Source organism: Lycium barbarum, chromosome 3 (assembly GCF_019175385.1).
Source record: "Lycium barbarum isolate Lr01 chromosome 3, ASM1917538v2, whole genome shotgun sequence".
NCBI classification, from domain to species: Eukaryota; Viridiplantae; Streptophyta; class Magnoliopsida; order Solanales; family Solanaceae; genus Lycium; species Lycium barbarum.
This window is the reverse complement of record NC_083339.1, coordinates 142,462,567-142,483,246: the sequence shown is the minus strand read 5'-3', so window position 1 is coordinate 142,483,246 and position 20,680 is coordinate 142,462,567. Positions and strand designations below refer to the sequence as shown.

Below are 20,680 nucleotides of genomic sequence, written 5' to 3'. Positions count from 1 at the left end.
CCCGAAGCCTTCCAAGTTCAACAAGAACGATAACAACACATTTCTTCTCTTCCAAGTTCATGAACTATACCAACAATCTACACACTAATGACTTCATCAATTAATCCAACATACATTCTAACGTTAGTAACTCCTTTTACCTAGTTCGACAACATTTTTCTTATATTCAATTCAATCACAACAACCATCTTACAATCTTCCAAACTCAATAAAATCAATACATTTCTTACCTCCAAATTCATGCATTATATCTATGACCATATGTTAACAACATTATCTTCACAACACAAGAAACCATGCTAGTGTCATATTAATTTCTTCAATAATCCCACAATGATTCCAACTTCATTTCAATTCATCAAACCTTCATTTTCATCATAGAATCCACAACTACAACAATCAAAATACTAAATAAAAATCAATTCATCACATCTACATAACACCCCTTCTATTCGGCCACAACCATACTCATACATATTTCATGAATTCCATCCATTTCTACATACAACAACATGCATAAACCATCCATGACATATTTAAAAGAAGATTGAACCTTACCTTCCTCCATTTGTCTTCTTACTTGGCTAGGGTTTATAAATCACCCAAATAAACGCTTGGCTTGCTCCAACAATCACTCCATGTTGTTAGGGACGTTCCACTTGGTTGAATTAAATAAAAATGTGGACATATACCACACATGCCACACGGCCAACATGGCCCCTTCAAGAACCTTCATGAATATTTTGTGAAATTCCCATTTTGCCCCTAGCCTTCCACAATATTACCATGAACCACTTTGTGAATTTCCCTTTTTACCCTTAGCCTTTCTCAATATTTCCATACTAATAACCAACTTGTACATTAAAATTTTTTGGAAATTCTTCTTGCCCTTAACTTCTCACAATTATCTTGAATTATCCGAACGTACAAAATGCGGGCTATAACAAAGGGAATCAAATTACCTGCAGAAAGGTGGATTTCAATGATAGCTAGGTATGGCTTGTCCAAAGTGCGCAACATAGATTTTCAATATGAAAAAACAACAAATGTACTTTATCACTTTCTTGTACAATGTACTTTATCTTTTCGACAAATATTATCAACAAATGTAGAATAATCAATTTCATAACTCACAAGTCACAACAATAATAAATAAAGCAAAGGAAAAAAGGAATTATAATTTATAATTATGAGCATGAGGATATACAAATTTTAATACAAACTAATAAAAATTATCAGGTCATGAATGATTTTTTTACCTTTAACAGTAACATAAAGAATCTCAAGTGTTCAACTATCATTAAATCAATCGTCAATGCAGACGTAATAGCCTGGACAGTATCTTCAGGCAGAGCGACTTATGAAATTTGAGGTGGAGCGTCGATGCATAATTTGCCAAGCTCAATCTTCTTGCAAAAATTAGATGAACTAAAATAACTTAATAATAGGAAAAATACATACATGTTGATGAGAGAAAACCTAGAACTTGTGATGAGAGAGAACTGAAGAATCTGTTTAATAGTTGACATGTTTTGGCATTAAAGGCATCACAAAGGTCGTGTTTATTTAAAACTCTAAACTATTTATGGTTAGGAATTATTTTACTACCAAAAGAAGAAGGAGAGAAAAAACCAAATATATAGAAATTATTACACATTCACGAAAGAAGAGGGAGGAACCCCAAATACAAAGGAAATATTATTTTTGTACATTGAAAGTCCTAAATATAAGGTAGAGTTGTGTGTTTATTTAACTCTAATTATGGTTGATATAATTAAATAATAATTCGTTAAAAATAGTAAATGACAATTTTGTCTATTGTAGAGTCTTTTAAAGAAGGACAAAAAGTCCAATCAACATTTCTAAGATTCTTGTGATGTTAATATAGTATAAATTAGTCAAACACAAACTGCAACTCTTCAGAATATCTTTTTAAAACATCTGACATAATTTTGAAAGTTGGATTAAACAAGCTATAAATTACCAAAATGATACCCGCTTGAGAAAACGTTTTACATTCCATAGATAAAACATTGCCTTTTAAATGCGGGTGAGTAATAAAAAATAAAAGAATCCAAAAGTTAATATTTGATAGAATGTGTCCACACTACTTCTGCCGGGTCCCCATCTATGTGAACTCATATAAACATGAATGAACAAGATTATAAGAAAAGTTTGTCACAAACACACTGCAAGACTATATATAAAATTGAATGGAATTTAAGTAATTCTTTTTACTAAACTCTCTTAATTTTTCTTGATGAAGTTCTCAGGGATGTGTAATGCTGAGACTACTTCTCATGGATTTCCTTAACGTGGAGAAAAGTTAAATGTCTGGAGAAATTTTCTACTTATAAGTTAGGTATAGAACTAATGGGTGATGCTTGGTTACAATTTCGAATCCGGTATTATATGTTTGCTCTAGTTTTTGTCTTTTTGATGTTGAAGCGGTTTTTCTTTATCCATGGGCAATGAGTTTCAACGTATAGGGTGTATCTGTATTTATAGAAGCTTTCCTTTTTGTGTTGGTCTTAATTATTGGTTTAGTTTATGCATGACGAAATGGGGCAGTGGAATGATCTTAGCTCCTGGATGTACAGACAATAAAAAGAAAAACGGAAAAAATAAGATCGAACAGCCCAAAATTCAGTTGTTTCAACTACATTAAATGATAAATATCAGGCTTTTAGAAAGCACATCCGTCAAAAAATCTTGCTTTAGATATAAGCTCAAAAGAGAAGTGGCATAAGCAAATTGAATGAGGATCCAAGCAATTGCAACAGGTGATTGGTCTTTCATAACATTCATCTTTACATTCTGAAGCTAAACTTACTATGCAGCTCTTATAATCCTACTAAAAGAGCTTACACTATGCACAAAAAGAAGTTTATCATCTACCCCTCACTACTCCCTGAAGTTGATCCATTAACAGATGTGCCACTGATTTGTATCCCATCTCTCTAGCTGTTTTGTCCAAGATCCAACAAAGGAGAAAAAAGAAAACAAAAACACAAGAAATTAGAAAATTTCTCAGTGTGACTATATAACAACAGATATGAGCAAACGAAACTCCAAGTAAACTAGTGACTGATATACAAACCTCTGAATATGGCGATCCCAGTTGGAGCCATCTTTCGCTTCTTTAGGCACAATGAGCTAGAAAAACATAAATAAACACGAGCAAGAAATCGGTCCATGAGCAAGAAAATTCAAATGAAATCTGCCAGTATCAGTACCAAAAGAACTTCATAAGCACCTAGTCTTGTTATATAGCCACAAAAGTACCTGTTACATATCCAATATGGATTGATGCCTTTTTCTTCAGTACAATGAGGACATATCCATTCTTTATTTGCTCTTACATCCTCCAGTTCTAGCACAATTTGCGCATATTTAGTTATCAACATTCATAAGTGAGAAGGCAAGGATCGATTTTGCAGAATTTCCAATTGTGGCTTTTATTAGACAGAACAGAAGAGTAGTGTAGTGTCCTAGAAAAGATACAAATCCATTTAAGTGGTTAGAGTAAATAACATGAATGGCTTTCAGATAAAAACCATATTGTGGCTTTTATTAGACAGAACAGAAGAGTAGTGTAGTGTCCTAGAAAAGATACAAATCCATTTAAGTGGTTAGAGTATATAACATGAATGACTTTCAGATAAAAACCATGTGATTGCAATTTCTAAAAATGAATAGCTATAGCCTCACCTTCACCATATCGAACCTTAAGACAACCTCGGCAAAGAACACCATTGCTAGAATGACAAATTGAACAATCTGTCTTGCCTGTATGGGAAAATTTAGACTCATCATTCTGTTTACAAACTGGTAAGTACCTCAAAACAATAAAGTATTCGTAAGATTAACCTAAGCAAGGTTGATCCATGTCCATATCACCACATCGTTTACAGTCTTCTTCACCACACAATTTCTTTTGCCTGCATTAGCATTTACAGATTATCATTTTCAACTGATCCTCGTGTGAAACCTTAGCATTTTGTGATACACAAGGACAAGCTAAGCTGGCTTAGATGTAAATTCAAGCGCAAAAGTCAACCTTCCTAGCAAAAAGAAAACAAAGAAGCTGTCTTGGTGGAAGTCCCTCAATTGATTGCACAGTGAACGACCAAAAACTGTGATTAACAAAAGGATTTAATCTATATACCTAACATGTTATAGATCATTTACATATCAGTATATTTAACTTGTTATAGCAGCTTACTTAACATATCTACCAGGTTACCAGTTCATGGTTATAACAGTGACTTGATTGTGAAAATGCACAGTGAGTAACCAAAAACTGAGATTTACAAAAGGATATAAGCTGTATACCTAACATCTTATAGATTGTTACACTAACAGTATATTTAACTTGTTATAGCAGGTTACTTAACATTTTTATCAGGTTATATCAGCTCATGTTTACAATAGTGACTTGATTGTGGAAACATTTTTTCACGCGGTGCACCGAATTTAACCTCTATGCACAATGAAAGGTAAAAGATTTGGAAAGGGTATTCAAGAACGAGTACAAAACCTGCAAAAGTGACAGCAAATACCCAAAATAGGGTCATATATAGTTCCCCTATCCTTGCTGGTGCAACGTCGAGCCAAAGCTTCTGGCGTAAGATGCAGCATTAAGCCATCTTTCACTCTCAGTAGAGGCGCATTAGCAGGTCTCTTCTCAATATCATCTTCAACATCTCCTTCTTCGAAAAGCCTCAATTTCCCTAAAAGCAACATACAACAAAGTACAAAGAAGGAGACATTCTCATTTCAAAATCCACACTCACTCTCCTATCTATGAGGGCAAAACAAAGGGAAAATTCCAGCCAAATACCATTCGGCCATCTAGTTTACAAAATATATACAGAGGTTACAGATAGTGTATAAAGTATACAAAATATACATGTTATATACACGTATAATATACATACATATACACTCAAATTGTAGAGACATAAATACATACTTTTTGCTGGTGGGGCAGAGCTGCATAAGCGATCTGAACGACGCAATGCCAATTCAGAAGAATTTCCTTTCAATCGATTGGAACGGCGTAAAGGGGTGGAAGAGTAATCAACTTTGTTATGTTTTCTCTTCTCTGATTGTGGTTTAGAAATGATAGTTCGAAGCTCTGCGACGGTTTTTTGAAGACCAAGACTAGCTAATCGAGCCTGTAAAATTAGAAATTGAGCTATAGCAATTAACATTAACAGAAAATGGATACTTAAATTGAGAGAGAAGAGTGCCTGGTTTTCCAAGATTTGGGCTTTTCTGAGTTCTTCATAGTCAGTTTTCACTCCAAGTCTTCCCATTATCGTGTTTTAAGGTTTCAATGGTTAATTTGCTTCTTCTTCTACTTCTTCTTTGAGAGTGAAGCAACGGATATGCTGTGCAAAAGGATGAGTTTTTGAATTTGAAATGCAAAGTTGACCGTTGAGTTTAGACAAATGTGACCCCAATTAAATTACAATAATGAAATTACATTCCTACTTTAAAAAGTACAATAGTATTTTAAGGTGGGGCAAAGTGAAATAAAAAATAAAGAATCCGATTTTTTTTTTGTTTTAGAGCCCGTTTGGATTGGCTTATAAGTTGGCTTATAAGCTGTTTTCAGCTTTTTTGAGTGTTTGGCTGGCCAGCTTAAAGTCATTTTATGCTTAAAATAAGCTCAAAAAATAATTGGACCCATTTGACTTAGTTTATCTAAAGCAGCTTATAAGCTGAAAACAGCTTATAAGCCAAAAAAAATAAGTTGGACTACCCCAACTTATTTTTTTCAGCTTATAAGCTGCAAACAGCTTTAAGCTGTAAGCCAATCCAAACGGGCTCTTAATAGAATATGTACCACTTGCTTCTGAGTTTCTGACAGGTCACATGTGCATATATGCGAACTAACAAGTACATGAGAAATCAAGATTAAAAAAATGCGTCTTGAATTGGATTTATAAGAAAAGTTTGTCACAATCACAATACAAGATATAAAATGGATTAATTGGTTTTATAGTCCTGTATAAATTTATTTTTAGTTATATGTTTTTTTACGAGAAATCTTCATTTTACAGTTAAGGAGTTTGAAAATACTAACACATATATAAAAGATCTGAAATGTAGAATGAGTAGTAATTCTTGTTAATTAACTCTTCAAGTTTGTCTTGATGAAGCATAGACGACTTTGTTGTTTAGTTAGGCTGGTGACTTACAACTAATTAAGGGGAAAAACAAGATAGGAGAATACAATCATGCGTTTGAAACTTAATTTTTTTAGTGAAATTGTTATTTCCTATATCCTTCCTTGTACCTATTGTAGAGTCAAGGAAACAATCAAAGAGAAAAGAATAATCAAAGAAAATATCTAATTTAATAAGTTGTGAATCCCTTGAATCTTGGGTCTTCTGTAAACTAGTCTCTATATATTTGGCTGTCAAATTAAAATGTTTTAATGTAATAAGATTGTGCTCATTTTAAATTTGTTGATGGACTATTAATTCAAATCTACTGCTACACATTTGCTTGCAAGTTGCGATCCTGCAAACCCACAATACAGTCAACTGCAATTGAATTTCATTATTTTCTACTAATGTCGGCAATAATATAGTGAAGAATATGAGCCAATTGCTTGTATGATCATTCAAGTTATGAAAAGTACCTAGTAAAGTCACGTTTGTTTTGTTACAACGATAAAATGACTCATGTTTGAAGAGTTAACCCACAAAATCACTCTAGCCCGAAAAGATATGGAAGAATGATCACTATATTCTTTAGATAGTAACCTTTTGCTTTATACGCTTATAACATATCTTTAAATGGATTCAGAGCAAGATGAATGAAACACAAAGCACCTAAAGCCACCAGTGACGGTCAGATTTCACTATTGTCTTGATTTCATTTTCTTGTGCAGGCAATATCACAAAAATCTTTATTCATAATTTAGAATTTTGAAGTCTTACTCATATATCTTAGGTCCCCTCTTCTGCTTATTTCTACTTTCTTGTAATCCTCCATGTTCTGTATATGTACCCCTTAGCTACTAGACGAGCTTTATAATTTTTTATTCTAAAGTTCGTGCTTAAGGCATGCGATTGTGTTGATGACTAGTAAAACAAATACGGAGATCACTCCCTGTAGAACTGTGCGTTCTTGATTATTTCCTTCACCTCTAGTCATCAAAATTTCTGTTGACAGTGTTCCAAGGTTCTTTCTTTCTCCTTTATATTATGCTGATTCCTGGCTCCCACTTCCTTGGACAATTCTACTGGATAGGCCCTGGCTCCACAGCCTCGGTTCTTAAAGTCTTGAGGTTTCTCCTTTATTTGTTTGCTAGCTGAAAGCAGCAATGCTTATTCTTCTTTTACCTTCACCAAAGACTGAAGTGACATGGCTATTTCCAAATTCTTCGTGGAACATAGCTTGGGCTTTGGCGCTCATCTGTTGATTCTTCACTGAGCATTAAGTTGACTACATTACTAATTTCATTGAACTGACGGATTTCTACTTCGTTCTTCATATTAGCTTATCTACAGAGGGCTTAGCTGCTAGGATAATTTTCAGCTCTTCACAAGTCAAATCTTCAATGCTGATTCTTGGTTCTTCATAAACCATTGGTTAGAATTAGGTACAATGGATTCATGCCGGGGTGTTCTACTACTGAAGCCATTCATATTGTTAGGAGATTAGTGGAGGTGTATAGGGACTTGCACATGGTATTCATCGACCTTGAGAAAGCTTACGACAAAGTGCCAAGAGAGGTTTTATGGAGATACTTGAAGGCTAAAGGTGTACATGTGGCATACATTAGAGCGATCAAGGACATGTATGATGGAGCCAAGACCAGAGTAAGGATTGTAGGAGGAGACTCAGAGCACTTTCCAGTTCTGATGGGTTTGCATCAGGGATCAGCTCTTAGCCTATTTTTATTTGCCTTGGTGATGGATGGATTGACGCGACAAATTCAAGGTGAGATGTCATGGTGTATGTTGTTCGCGGATGACATAGTCTTGCTTGACGAGACTCGTAGCGGAGTTAACTCTAAGCTAGAGGATTGGAGACGGACGTTAGAGTCTAAAGGATTTAAGTTGAGTAGGACCAAGACAGAGTACTTGGAGTGCAGGTTCAGTGGTGTACCTCATGATGCTGACGTGGAAGTGAGGCTTGGTACCCTGGTCATCCAAAAGAAAGGAAGTTTCAAGTATCTTAGGTCTATTATACAAAGAAATGGGGATATTGACGATGATGTCACACATCGTATTGGTGCAGGATGGATAAAATGGAGGCTCGCTTCTGGAGTGTTGTTTGACAAGAAAATGTCACCAAAACTTAAGGGCAAGTTCTATAAAGTGGTGGTTAGACCGACTTTTTTGTACGGAGCAGAGTGTTGGCCAGTCAAGAACTCTCATGTGCAGAAGATGAAAGTCACGAAAATGAGAATGCTGCGGTGGATGTGTGGGCACACTAGGAGAGATAGAATTAGGAATGAAGACATCTGAGACAAGGTGAGAATGGCATCGGTGGAGGACAAGATGCGGGAAGCGAGGTTGAGATGGTTTAGGCATGTGAAGAGGAGAGACATAGATGCCCCAGTGCGGAGGCGTGAGAGGTTGGCTATGGACGGTTTTAGAAAAGGTAGAGGTAGGCCGAATAAGTATTGGGGAGAGGTGATTAGACAGGACATGGCGCAGTTTCAAATTACTGAGGACATGACATGTGAAGAGGAGAGACATAGATGCCCCAGTGCGGAGGCGTGAGAGGTTGGCTATGGACGGTTTTAGAAGAGGTAGAGGTAGGCCGAATAAGTATTGGGGAGAGGTGATTAGACAGGACATGGCGCAGTTTCAAATTACTGAGGACATGACCTTAGATAGGAGGTTGTGGAGGACTCAGATTAGGATAGAAGGCTAGTAGGTAGTCTCGCTTTTTCTTTAGCACTAGTAGCCGTAGTTTTGCTCTACCGTTTATTGCCCTTTGATTCTTGCTGTTATGTGTTGGGTCTTGTCTTTTCATGCTGTTTTATCTTGACTTTTTCGCTCTTTTTATTTCTTATTTTCACATTGCTTTGATATGCTTGTCCATATCTGACTTTTTTGTCTTATTTCCCCTTCTTTTTTTTTTGAGCCGAGGGTCTTTCGGAAACAATCTCCCTACCTTTCAAGGTGGGGGTAAGGTCTGCGTACACTTTACCCTCCTCATACCCCACATTGTGGGATTCCACTGTTATGTTGTTGTTGTTGTTGCCGCCAACTATCTGATCATAGGACAATTTCTTGAAAGGGCATGTCTGAGGCTCGTCGTCTTTATTTCTCTTTGTGAGCTTAGATGCAAAGACATCTAAAGCTTCCTTCATCCAGGAGTACTAACATACTTCCCCTTCAACTATAAGATGGAGTCAAATATAACATCTTGATACACTATCCTACTAAAGGGTGAAGGAATCAAAGTGATTCAAGATCACACTAGCTTATATAGGCATTCAGAACATACCCGTGTACTTTGTGTACCTAAGGAAGCAAATTTAGAGTATACTTTAAGATTTTCAGAAGTACAGAGAAAATTAAGAGCTTTTCCCTTACATTCAAAATAGGGCAAGATAACTCCTCAGCTATTAACAAAATCATTGCGTTTCAGGTTATATTGTGGCAAACGAAGTGAAATGAGCAGACGTTTCATCAACCACTTGGGCCATATACAGTTGCCCTGTACTCCTTGCTGGTGCAACACAGAGACAAAGCTTCCAGCGTAAGGTGCGGCATTAAGCAAAGTTTCACTCTCAACAGCGGTGCATTAGCGGTCTTTCCTCAAAATATCATCTTTAACTACAATAACAACTACTATTGCCTCAATCACAAACAAGTTGGGGTCGGCTATATGAATTCCCACCTCTTCATTTAAGCTCATTTTACATCATCATCATACTAAAGGATAATAGTGCAAATTAGCTGGCACACAAGTCCTAGTAAAATTATCCTTAAGCGCCAACAAAATAGAGTACATCAACAACTAGAGCTCTTAAGACAGGCAGCTCATCTAAATAAACACCCAAATAAACCATGAAAACAAAATACTAAATAAACAGCTATTTCTTCAGATCCTACATTCATTTTCTTCACATCATCCACTACAAACATTACTTCAATCCTCATCTTCATCATTATCGTTAACCTCAGAACTTGACTTGTCAGATTCCTCCTCTTCAACTACACCAGCCTGATGTTTATTGTTATAATCCTGCTTGTTCTTTTGGTATTCAGCCTTCATTTCTTCTGCCTTTGCTTGATAAGGAGCTTTCTCTTCATCGGACAAGGACCTCCATTTCTCTCCACCAGCTTTACCCACAACGCCCACAGATTTGTTGTCTGGATGCTTCTCTTTGTACTCCATCCTGAACTCCTCCATGAAAACGAAGAAAGCACTTAAAGGCCTCTTTGGCCCCTTCGCTTTCTTAGTAGTCTCCACAGTCCTGCTCTTCTTTACACTAAGCTTGTCATCCTCGGATTTACCTGTTATCAATGGAAAATAAATTCCCCTACCCAAGGTTATGGAATATATATATATATATATATATATATATATATATTTGAAGTGCAAAAGTTTGCAATCTTCCAGTAATGAATAATTTAAAACTTACTAATAATTACATGATTAATAGTTGATAAAGATATTTGGTCCAAAAAATTTATCAATCAATCAGATCATTTGACCAAATCCAAATCCAAATTGCTGACTCCTCTCAACTCTTGTGAGCTATAATATGTGCTTTTGTATATAAGCACGCAAGTTTTGTTTTACCTCACCAATGAGGGGCAAAGTTCACTTGTAAAAGTAAGCTTCCCGTTTGGCCATGAGAATTTCACTTTTTCCCGGAATTTTTTTTTCACTTTATTTCAAAATCAGCATTTGGTCATGAAAATTCCAAATACGAAGTTGTATTTCCCTAAAACTCTGTTTTTTCACTTTTTTTTCCTACTTTTTTCACTCTGAGTACATTCAAACAATCAAATATTCTTTGCAAAAACTATAACCAAACACAACTCCTACTTTGAAAATTCCAAATAAAGTGAAAAATATCATGGGCAAACGCCTATTTAATTAAAAATTCATTCATTACCTCGATTGGAACGCCGTAAAGGGGCGTCGAAGTTGTTATGTTTTTTCTTGTCTGATTGTGGTTTAGACCTGATTTTGCGGAGCTCTGTGATGGTTTTTTGAATTCCATGACTGGCCAATCGAGCCTGTATACTAGAAAATTCAGCTATAGCAATTAAAATTGAAATAAAAGAGACAGGAATGAGAAGAGTACCTGGTTTTCCAAGATTAGCGTTTTTCGGAATTCTTCATAGTCAGTATCCACCACTCCACGCTTTCCCATTATGCTGTTTTTTAGGGTTTCAATGGCGATTTTTCTACTTCAAGAAAAGAAAGCAGACTTAGCTTCTGGCGGGATACCTTTAGGCTTTGGTAAAGGCTCAATTTTCGAATTTGAAATGTCAAAGTGGACACTTCATTTTGCACCTAATATTTATGAGCCAGTTTAATTGTACATACTAAAGGAGTCGTTTGGTTCAAATGAGGTTATCCCAATTAATCCACTTCTATATGAGATTGATGATAATCCCAAGATTTTAATATAAATTTTAGAGTGAATATGTTAAAAAGCATCTAAACTATCGCTATTTTATAAGTTTAATACCCAAAATATTGAGTGTTTCCATTACCTAATTTATGACTTCCTTTAGATTAAAAACCCCGGTTGAATATGTGGCAAAATGTTTGGGATAACTTGCCGCGTGGAGATAAAAAAAGTCTTTAAAATGTGTCCATCTAGCACAATGAGTTGCGGTGTGGAGAGCAGGGTGTGTGGATCAAAAAGGAATTCCATGTGTGCTTCAGAGGGCATTTTAGTATGAGTTCGTGGTAGCTTACCCTCTGTTTGGATGGTTGTTTCCCGTGGTTCATTAATGTACAGTATGGTATGGTACAGTATGGTGTTGTATTGTATTGTACTATATTAATGAACACAATGTTTGGATAGACTGTATCGTTTGTTGTGGTTTAATAACATTTGTATTGTTTGGTTTGACTGTATGGTACTGTATAATAACTTGTAAGTTTACTAAAATATCCTTAACTCTCAATTAGAAATTAGTTTATATATATTAATAAAACTCAGGTAAAGAATAAAATAGGAACTTTAAAAATAAGTAGGTAGTGAGTGGGGGTGGTGGAGGAGTGGGTGGTGTGAGGTGGGATGAGGATGGGGGTAGTGGTGGTGAGGGGTAGTGGGTGGTAGAGTGGGGTTGGGTGGTGGTGAGGGGTAGTGGGTGGTGGAGGGGTGGGTGGTGTGACATGGGTGGAGGGGTGGGTGGTGTGACATGGGTGGTAGGGTGGGGTGAGGTGGATGGTGGATGGTGGATGGTGGAGAGTGGGAGTGGGGGTGAGTAGTAGGGTGGGAGTGGGGTGGGGTGGGGTATAATGGGAAAATGAAATATGTAACCACGGAAAAACCACCAAATCCGTGGTTACAAAAATTGGACTTTTCATGGTTATATAATCATGGGATGAATCACGGGTGTACAACACCATACCACATAATTTTAAGAACAATGAAAACAAACATGGTTTCATACAAAACCATACATTAATGAACCATGGGAAACCGCCATCCAAACAGGGGGTTAGGGGTACTATGAACATTCAATAGTTCAGGTATGGAACTCGCAAAATGATGATAGTTTACGAGTTTTTTAACCTATTCGCACTAAATTATATCATGGTTTTAGACTTTTAGCTAATACTCCTGACTAAATACTGAACAAATTTAATCCCAAATGTATACTGAGATAACCCCTAATTCCTGTAACCAAATGCCCCTAAACATTCAGCGTTTTTACTTTTGTTGGAGTATTGATCTTTTGTGAAAAGTATAATAAAAATAACACTTGAAAAGGACTATAAAATCAAATCATTTTGTCCAAATGTGTGAATTTACAAAAATAAAGGTCTTTTTAATGGCTTCGATCGAATTAATGAGAAAAGTTCATCACAATCACACCGCAAAATACAAAGAAAACTGAATAAAACTTCACCAATTCATATTACTAAGCTGCAACTTGTCGTAGTGAAATGTAGATTAGAGGTGTCAAATTGGACATATTAAACTGAATTTATAAGAGTCAAAATAGGCTGAATTAATAAATGAACGGGTCATTGACCTGCCGTAGATCATCTTCTTCCACAGTGAGGGTGGTGACTAGCCAGGTGCATATGACCAAGCCAACCCAGGGTTGTTTTGCCGGTGGGCAAAAGGTGGCCTGCCACAGTGAGGGTGGTGACTAGCCAGGTGCATATGACCAAGCCAACCCAGGGTTGTTTTGCCGGTGGGCAAAAGGTGGCCTGCTTTCGCAAAAGGGAATACAAGGCTAGTTCAATGTATTTAACTAAACCCATTACTTTCGCTTTAAATTATGAATACATGCTGGGAAAACTAAAGTATTGATCTTTTGAGAAAAGTATAATAAAAATAACACTTGAAAAGGACTATAAAATCAAATCTTTTTGTCCAAATGTATGAATTTACAAAAATAAAGGCCTTTTTAATGACTTCGATCGAATTAATAATAAAAGTTCATCACAATCACACCGCAAAATACAGAGAAAACTGAATAGAACTTCACCAATTCATATTACTAAGCTCCTGCAACTTGTCGTAGTGAAGCGTAGATTAGGGGTGTCAAATTGGACATATTAAACTGAATTTATAAGAGTCAAAATAGGCTGAATTAATAAATAAACGGGTCATTGACCTGCCGTAGATCATCTTCTTCCACAGTGAGAGTGGTGACTAGCCTGGTGCATATGACCAAGCCAACCCAGGGTTGTTTTGCCGATGGGCAAAAGGTGGCCCGCTTTCGCAAAAGGGAATACAAGGCTAGTTCAATGTATTCAACTGAACCCATTACTTTCGCTTTAAATTATGAATACGTGCCGGGAAAACTAAAATGTATACCTATTCTGGGCCCATTAACTTTAAATTTAGCTTTGCACCTGGCAAATACATTTTCAACATTAGGCGAGATAAACTACTCAGATATTAACAAAATCACACTACAATTCAGGTGAGAGGCAGATGAAGTGAAATGAGGGAACCGCTATTTCTCATTTTTATATTTAGTACTTCATCAACCATATCTTGAGTTACTAGTTTTTTAAGAGATTTTTGGTGCTTGGTGGGTATGTCTTCCTCGTGAACTTCCAACAAACATGTCGTAACATCGTTAAATAAAATCATATGATTCTCAAAAACACTCCACGACCTGTGGATACTTCCAACAAAATAATGCTAAACAATGCAACATGTTTCTCTCTTTCAAGGCAACTACCTTATATGTTATCATTCAGTCAACTGCAATCGGCTTCATTATTTTCTATCATGTCGGCAATAATATGTTGAACTAGTCTCTTTCTAGAGTTCAAAATAAAACTAATATATGGTTGGTAGAAGAAGTCGAAAAATCAAGTTCTTCACCTAGCCATGCCAACAGTAATAAATTTGTCCAGAACTTAGACAAGTCAAGAACTTCAAATCCATTATTATATAGTTCAATTATTGAATGAACGGGGTTATGCCGACAAATTAGAGAAGAATTTATAGTTCCAAATGAAAGAGACAATTTTATTTTTTTTGGTTCAATTTTGGTGTTCTTTATACAGAATCAAACAATTGTTTATGTACATTCTTTCGACAAAGTAAGAATAAAAGCTAACAAAGAATGAATGAACTAAAGAATGAAGTTAGAAACTTTTGCAATTAACCTCTAAATCTCTCTATCCTGAAAGATCTTTCTATCAAACATAACCAATAACTGGTGTTTGAAATTAGTTGCTAACTCAAATTTCTTATCTGGATAAAGTGACAATATGAGAATTCTATCAGGCATGGATTGGAGGGTTCTTTTCTCTGGTCCATATATGGTTCTCCTTTCTTTGGAGATTGGGGGCATTAATGCCAAATAATCAAAATTTCTGTTGACAGCGTTTCAAGGTTCTGTCTGTCTCCCTTACATTATGCTGATTCTTGGCTGCCACCTCATCGAGAGTTCTTCTGGATAGGCGTCGTCCCTGGTTCCTCACCCTCGATTGGTTCTTAGAAGTCTTGAGGTTTCTCCTACATTTGTTTGCTAGCTGAAAGTAGCAATGCTTATTCTTTTACCTTCAACAAACATGGGAGCTACATGGCTATTTCCTACTTCATCATTGAACATCTTCTGGGATTTGGTATTCATTGTTGCTTCTTCACTGAACATTGAGTTGGCTACATTACTAAACAACAACGGCTTTGATCTCGAATCTTCATTGAACAGTAGCTTACCTAAAGAAGGCTTAGCTACAAGGCTAATTAGATCCTCCTCACAGGTCAAATGATCATTAGCTTCAATGCTGATTCTAGGTTCTTCATAAAACATTGTGTTAGAATTGAATTCATCGAAAGGGCATGTCTGAGGTTCATCGTCATTATTTCTCTTTGTGAGCTTAGAAGCAAAGACATCTAATGCTTCCTTCATCCAGGAATGAAAACATACTTCCCTTGCTTCACTAAATTTCAACTGCAAGATTGAATCAAATTTAACATCAGGATACATTATCCTACTAAGAAATTATATGACTTAATTAACTCGAGATCATGGTAGCTTAGATAGGTAGAGTTTGGAACCTACCCATAGACGTTTTCGGACAGTTTTCTCAGGCCAATCATCAAGTTCGTCTGTGACAAGCAAAGGAAACATGTGTCCCTCATGAAATGTGCCTTGGCTTTTACTCTTAAAACTCCAAGTACCTAAAAATTCTTGAACCTCAACATCACCAATTACACCAGATTCCTCAAAAGTCTCTCTTAAAGCTGCATCTTCTAATGCCTCATCACTTTCCCAACCACCCTGTAATTTCATTAACAAAACAAAGAATGTCAAAATCAAAGAATGATTAAGAATATTACCGATTACTCCAAATAGGGAGCCAAAAAGAACAGACAAATTGATTCAAATTTATACCTTAGGGAACATCCATCTTGGACTTTTCTGTGAGCTGATCAATAGAAATTCCAAATCATCAATTTGAGTCCCTTGAACTGTAGATGATTTGTTGGTTTTTCTATATCTGTACGGAATGCATCTGCAATATTGATAAAATTAACAGAAAAGTCAGATCAATTTCTTGATCAAAGAAAATCTAAACATACCAAGAAACTAATTTCAAAGGTCAACACAACCCCACATAAAAAGTTTTCAACTTTCTTGAAATCCAACCAAGAAAATGAAGAATTAAGAAACAAAATCATACGAACAATCCAAAAAGAATACGCACCCAACAACTTGACGACATCCATCATTGTATCTCTGTAAATCTCTTCCAGTTCTTGAGATCATAGATAAGGTCTTTGTCATTGCCATATCAAAAGAACTTGCACAAAAAACAAGAAGGGAATGGAAGATAAACCAATATATAAAATATAGAACTTGCAAATTAGGGCCGTTATGGAAAGAGAAAAAGAAACCAAGTTGGAATTAATCTGTATATAGTCTATAAAACAGGGAAGGTCAGCTATTTGCAAGATTAGATTATCAAAGAGGAAGAGACAGATTTTAGTATTTTTCTAATTTGTATGATGTGTGTGGATAACAAAATGGGAAGCTATGCTAAAACTGTGTGTGTCCACTCCTTTTAATAGGCAACAAGAAGACAGCGATTTATAGAATTTTCCTAAGGAGGGGCCAATTGGAGAAAAGTGAGCAAATTGAGCGTGGGTCAATCATTATTTTATGTTTTGTAATTTTCTGAGAAGGCCGTGTTTATCTGTTTATTAGTAATTTATTTATTAAAAAATAATAAAATGGGTTAATAGCACTTTTGGTCCTTCAACTATTGATAAATACTTCATCTATCTCAATTTATGTGGCAGATTTTCTTTTCTAGAGTGTCACAAAAAGAGCGTCAGCTTTTTATATTTAGACACAATTTAACTTCATGAGATGATTTAAAGCCTTTCAGATATGTAAGACTCTTTTTGGACCACAAATTTCAATAGTCTTCCTTTCTTTCTTAAACTTTGTGCTCAGTCAATTGGTGCCACATAAATTGGGATAGAGGAAAATTTTGATCCTTGTGATATATGACAAAACATATTTAACCTTCAATTAATTGAAACGTGCGTTTTTTATTCCTTTGTTTGTGAATATTCACAATTTACCATAATTATTACTCGTTCCACCACTTAATTACCCATATATTATGTTAAGCTTATATTGTTACTCCATATTTAACGGCAATATAGTTATAAAGCAGTTCAAATACAACATAATTCTTACATAAAAGGACTAAAAACACCCATCCGATTAACTGAAGATTAACTATGCTTTGTCAGATATTATAAAAACAAAAATCAAAATATACCTGTAATCTAGGGACCAAAAATTCTGTTATCCGTAATAAAGGGTTGTTGTTTGATGAAGACTATAAAATAGGTTGGGCCCATATTGTTAATGTAAATATGACGCGTTACGAGTCGCTTTCGTAAGGATTAGAACACTTTAAAGAAAAGGGTCTAATCACTCAACTTGAACCGCACTCGGTATCTGTGACTATAAATAGTAATGTGCTGGCTTCAACACCATGGATCTCGGCTTAAACACGGTTATGGCTCGAACCAGGATGCTTCCTTCCAAAAATCTAGTTGGATAATATCCGAACCCAGCACGTCGAGTGAATGTGATGCCATTTGCACTTTTGGCCTTATTTTGTGTTGGTCTTTACTTTTTTGTCCCTCAAAAGACAAATCACTTTTTTTGCTGGGCATGAATTTATTTTATATCATCATATTTCATAAGATATGTGCCGGGTGCTTGAAAAACTTATGCCCTGCTAGCATAAGGTCAATTGCTAAAAGACAAAAGTTAAAGACCAGTTCATTTCTTATATATATATATATATATATATATATATAGATATATATATATATATATTGCATGGGGGTGGGGGAAAAGAAAATAGAGAAAAGGATTACAAGGTGAAGAATTGAACCCTCACCAACAAGGTGAATTGGGGAAGGGGATTATAAATTCTCACTGATGTAATTATTTTTTATCGAGTGGCCAAATGTGTCACTAGCTCTTCTTATATACTCAACGTCTATCTTATGTTTTGTCGATTAGAATTTTAGCTTGTTTGGTCAAGTTTTTGAGAAACCAAAAATTCTTATTTTAGAGAGCTGTGAAGTGTTTGGACTAAACTTTTAGGAAAGAAGGTGTTTTTGAGTAGTTGTGAAAACTATTTGTTGGAAGCATGAAAAACCAACTTCTTTCCCATAAACACTTTTGAGACATTGGCTAAGCATAAGTATTGCTCTAATATTGGTAAACTCTTTTTAAATTGATGAGTCAGATAAACCGATACTTTCCAAAAAGTATTTTTTTCAAATAAAAAAGCACTTTTTAAAATAAGTAAAATTTAAAAGTTTGACCAAACTAATTATTTGCCAGGATATACCAAGATCAACTCCACATACAAATAATACAAAACAAATTTACAATTGAAAGTGACTTAAAAGCTATTCCAAGTCCGAGACTCAATTTTTAACTACTTGTGCGCCACTACTTGTGATATCAAAACGAAATTTGAATGTACTATTTGATCACTGGGATAAACAATTGGGTGAAACTCAAATTACTTATCTTGTCTAAATCATAGGAGTAATTGGATTTAGTGCTTGTCGCAGCTCCACGAGCATTGTCGATGTTCCACCTCCCACCCGTATTGTTTTATTAGCAGAACAATTTAAGGCAGTTGAGACACTTTCCAAATTTGGCATGGGAATACACCTACTATATCTAAAGTACTGTGAACGGAAGAACAGTGAATTTGGCAAGTCATTGCGTCTGGAAAGGAAGATACCAAATCAATGGAGTCAAGATGTTAAATCATTAAAGTGAATGGATTTTTGGTAGAAATCAGTGAATGGTAAAAAGGAAAGCTTGTTTACTAAATCATACTTGTTATGCGGTAAATAAAAGTGCATGGATTTCTTGGTACGGCGCCTTACCTAATTCAAGCGAAGTTTTCTCTAATACTTTTACATATATTCTCAATTACTCCAGAACTTATTCGTATAAAATATTATTTATACTCCTCTACAAATTTTGTCAATATTAATACTATCTAGAGCTCAATATCAAATTAAAGTTAAAATGTTGCGTCAACTTGACGGAATTTTATTTCGGAAACCGGGTCTTGTACTAGATATACATAGTATATACATTGATATTAATGCAAATCTATCATTTTGATTTAGCTAAGCGAAATAATTATGTCCCCTTTAATTCTATTTTTTATATATATTTTATAAAAGTAATGTATTGGCCACTTTATGCACATCTCGGCTATTTTATAATGTACATGTATCATCCTACAAATACATATATCGAGTAACCCTATCTACCTCGATTGAGTCTTATAAGAGAAACCACCTAGTGCTTTCCCCTTGATTAAATTCAAACCCGGGTCTCCGATGTTCTTTATTTCAGCTTCATCAATGGCCGCCCTACACTCTTGAATGCGGAGAAATTTTCATCTCGTGTGGCTTTTACTGATTTCTTTTTTGTAGTTTATTTTTACCTCGAAACATTAATAATCCCTTACATGTGGACTCCAAAATAAACTATACCAATTACTTAGAAAAGGGAAACCTTTTGGTCCTATTGCCATTTAATTTTGGAATAGGAGAAACTTCCAAGTGTGCAATTTGAAGCAGTACCTTCAATTCTTTACATTACATAGGGTCAAATATCATCCGCGAATGGTTTTAAGTGAAAATTAACCTTGTTAATAAGCTTGTGTACGTACACAGTGATGAAAGTCGCAGCGAAGATAAAAGTGCACGTTTGGCACACACAGAGGATTTGTCCATTGCAATATTGCATGCAAAACGTGAGGAAGACCGTGACTAAAAACACGCAATAACGTATTGCAAGTTGGAGATAGAAGACAATTTTGACTGTATAATCAAAGGCGGGATCAAAATTTGAAGTTTATACGTTCTGAACTTAAGAGTCGTTTGGACATGCAATTTGAATTTCTTAAGTTACAATTTTTTTTTATAAACATAAAAACCCACAAGTCGTGAAAACCATCAAAATTTTCCCAATTCGTATGCAATATTACCAAATAAGTAAATCATAATTCATAATAAAATTAATACGCTACTAGAAGGCCTTTCTAAAAAATACAACAACAATTGATCAAATTTTAGTTCAATAAAAAGAAAAATTTACCATGAATAGTAATGTAACTACTCTTTAATATAATCCTCGCACATGGTACGAACAATATATCTACCAACTTATGGTTGGTAAACATGATTGGTAAATATATCTACCAACTTATGGGTCTTTTTACAAAATATAAACGTACGGCTCAAATTTTACATTTATATTTTTTGAAATCATGATTTCAAATCCCAAATCATGCCTTTTTGTATAATTTGGGATTTCATCTCATGAGATGAAATCAAAGTGAAATCGCATGTCCAAACGCCTACTTATTGTTGAAGTCATAATTTTAGCTACTAGGTTCGCAATGATATATTCATAAATGAGTTTAAGTTATATTCCTGATCAATGTAAATATTTTTTAC

General features: G+C 35.2%; 3 protein-coding genes across 5 annotated transcripts; all 3 read right to left on the bottom strand.

The window, feature by feature from the left end:
• Positions 1–2,698: 2,698 nt before the first annotated feature.
• On the bottom strand, positions 2,699–5,477 carry LOC132634321 (uncharacterized). Of its 3 annotated transcripts, XM_060350587.1 has the most exons (8): positions 5,256–5,474; positions 4,976–5,180; positions 4,541–4,733; positions 3,871–3,941; positions 3,712–3,789; positions 3,286–3,373; positions 3,101–3,156; positions 2,699–2,964 (listed from the first exon to the last, which is right to left on the bottom strand). In XM_060350587.1, the coding sequence occupies exons 1-8, from the start codon at positions 5,319–5,321 to the stop codon at positions 2,891–2,893; spliced, it is 831 nt and encodes a 276-aa protein (XP_060206570.1). In that variant the 5' UTR covers positions 5,322–5,474; the 3' UTR covers positions 2,699–2,890. The 3 variants fall into 3 exon arrangements, with proteins under 3 accessions (XP_060206570.1, XP_060206571.1, XP_060206572.1); XM_060350588.1 differs by lacking the exons at positions 2,699–2,964; positions 3,101–3,156 and having other exon boundaries at positions 3,364–3,491; positions 5,256–5,477; XM_060350589.1 differs by lacking the exons at positions 2,699–2,964; positions 3,101–3,156; positions 3,286–3,373 and adding an exon at positions 3,506–3,603 and having other exon boundaries at positions 5,256–5,477.
• Positions 5,478–9,847: 4,370 nt separating this feature from the next.
• LOC132633177 (HMG1/2-like protein) lies at positions 9,848–11,569 on the bottom strand. The gene is made up of 3 exons (XM_060349419.1): positions 11,300–11,569; positions 11,108–11,231; positions 9,848–10,499 (listed from the first exon to the last, which is right to left on the bottom strand). The coding sequence occupies exons 1-3, from the start codon at positions 11,366–11,368 to the stop codon at positions 10,132–10,134; spliced, it is 561 nt and encodes a 186-aa protein (XP_060205402.1). The 5' UTR covers positions 11,369–11,569; the 3' UTR covers positions 9,848–10,131.
• A 3,074-nt stretch (positions 11,570–14,643) lies between these two features.
• On the bottom strand, positions 14,644–16,715 carry LOC132633176 (nudix hydrolase 18, mitochondrial-like). The gene is made up of 4 exons (XM_060349418.1): positions 16,360–16,715; positions 16,047–16,167; positions 15,714–15,932; positions 14,644–15,602 (listed from the first exon to the last, which is right to left on the bottom strand). Exons 1-4 carry the CDS (start codon positions 16,443–16,445, stop codon positions 15,177–15,179), a joined length of 852 nt encoding a protein of 283 aa, XP_060205401.1. The 5' UTR covers positions 16,446–16,715; the 3' UTR covers positions 14,644–15,176.
• Between the last annotated feature and the right edge of the window lie 3,965 nt (positions 16,716–20,680).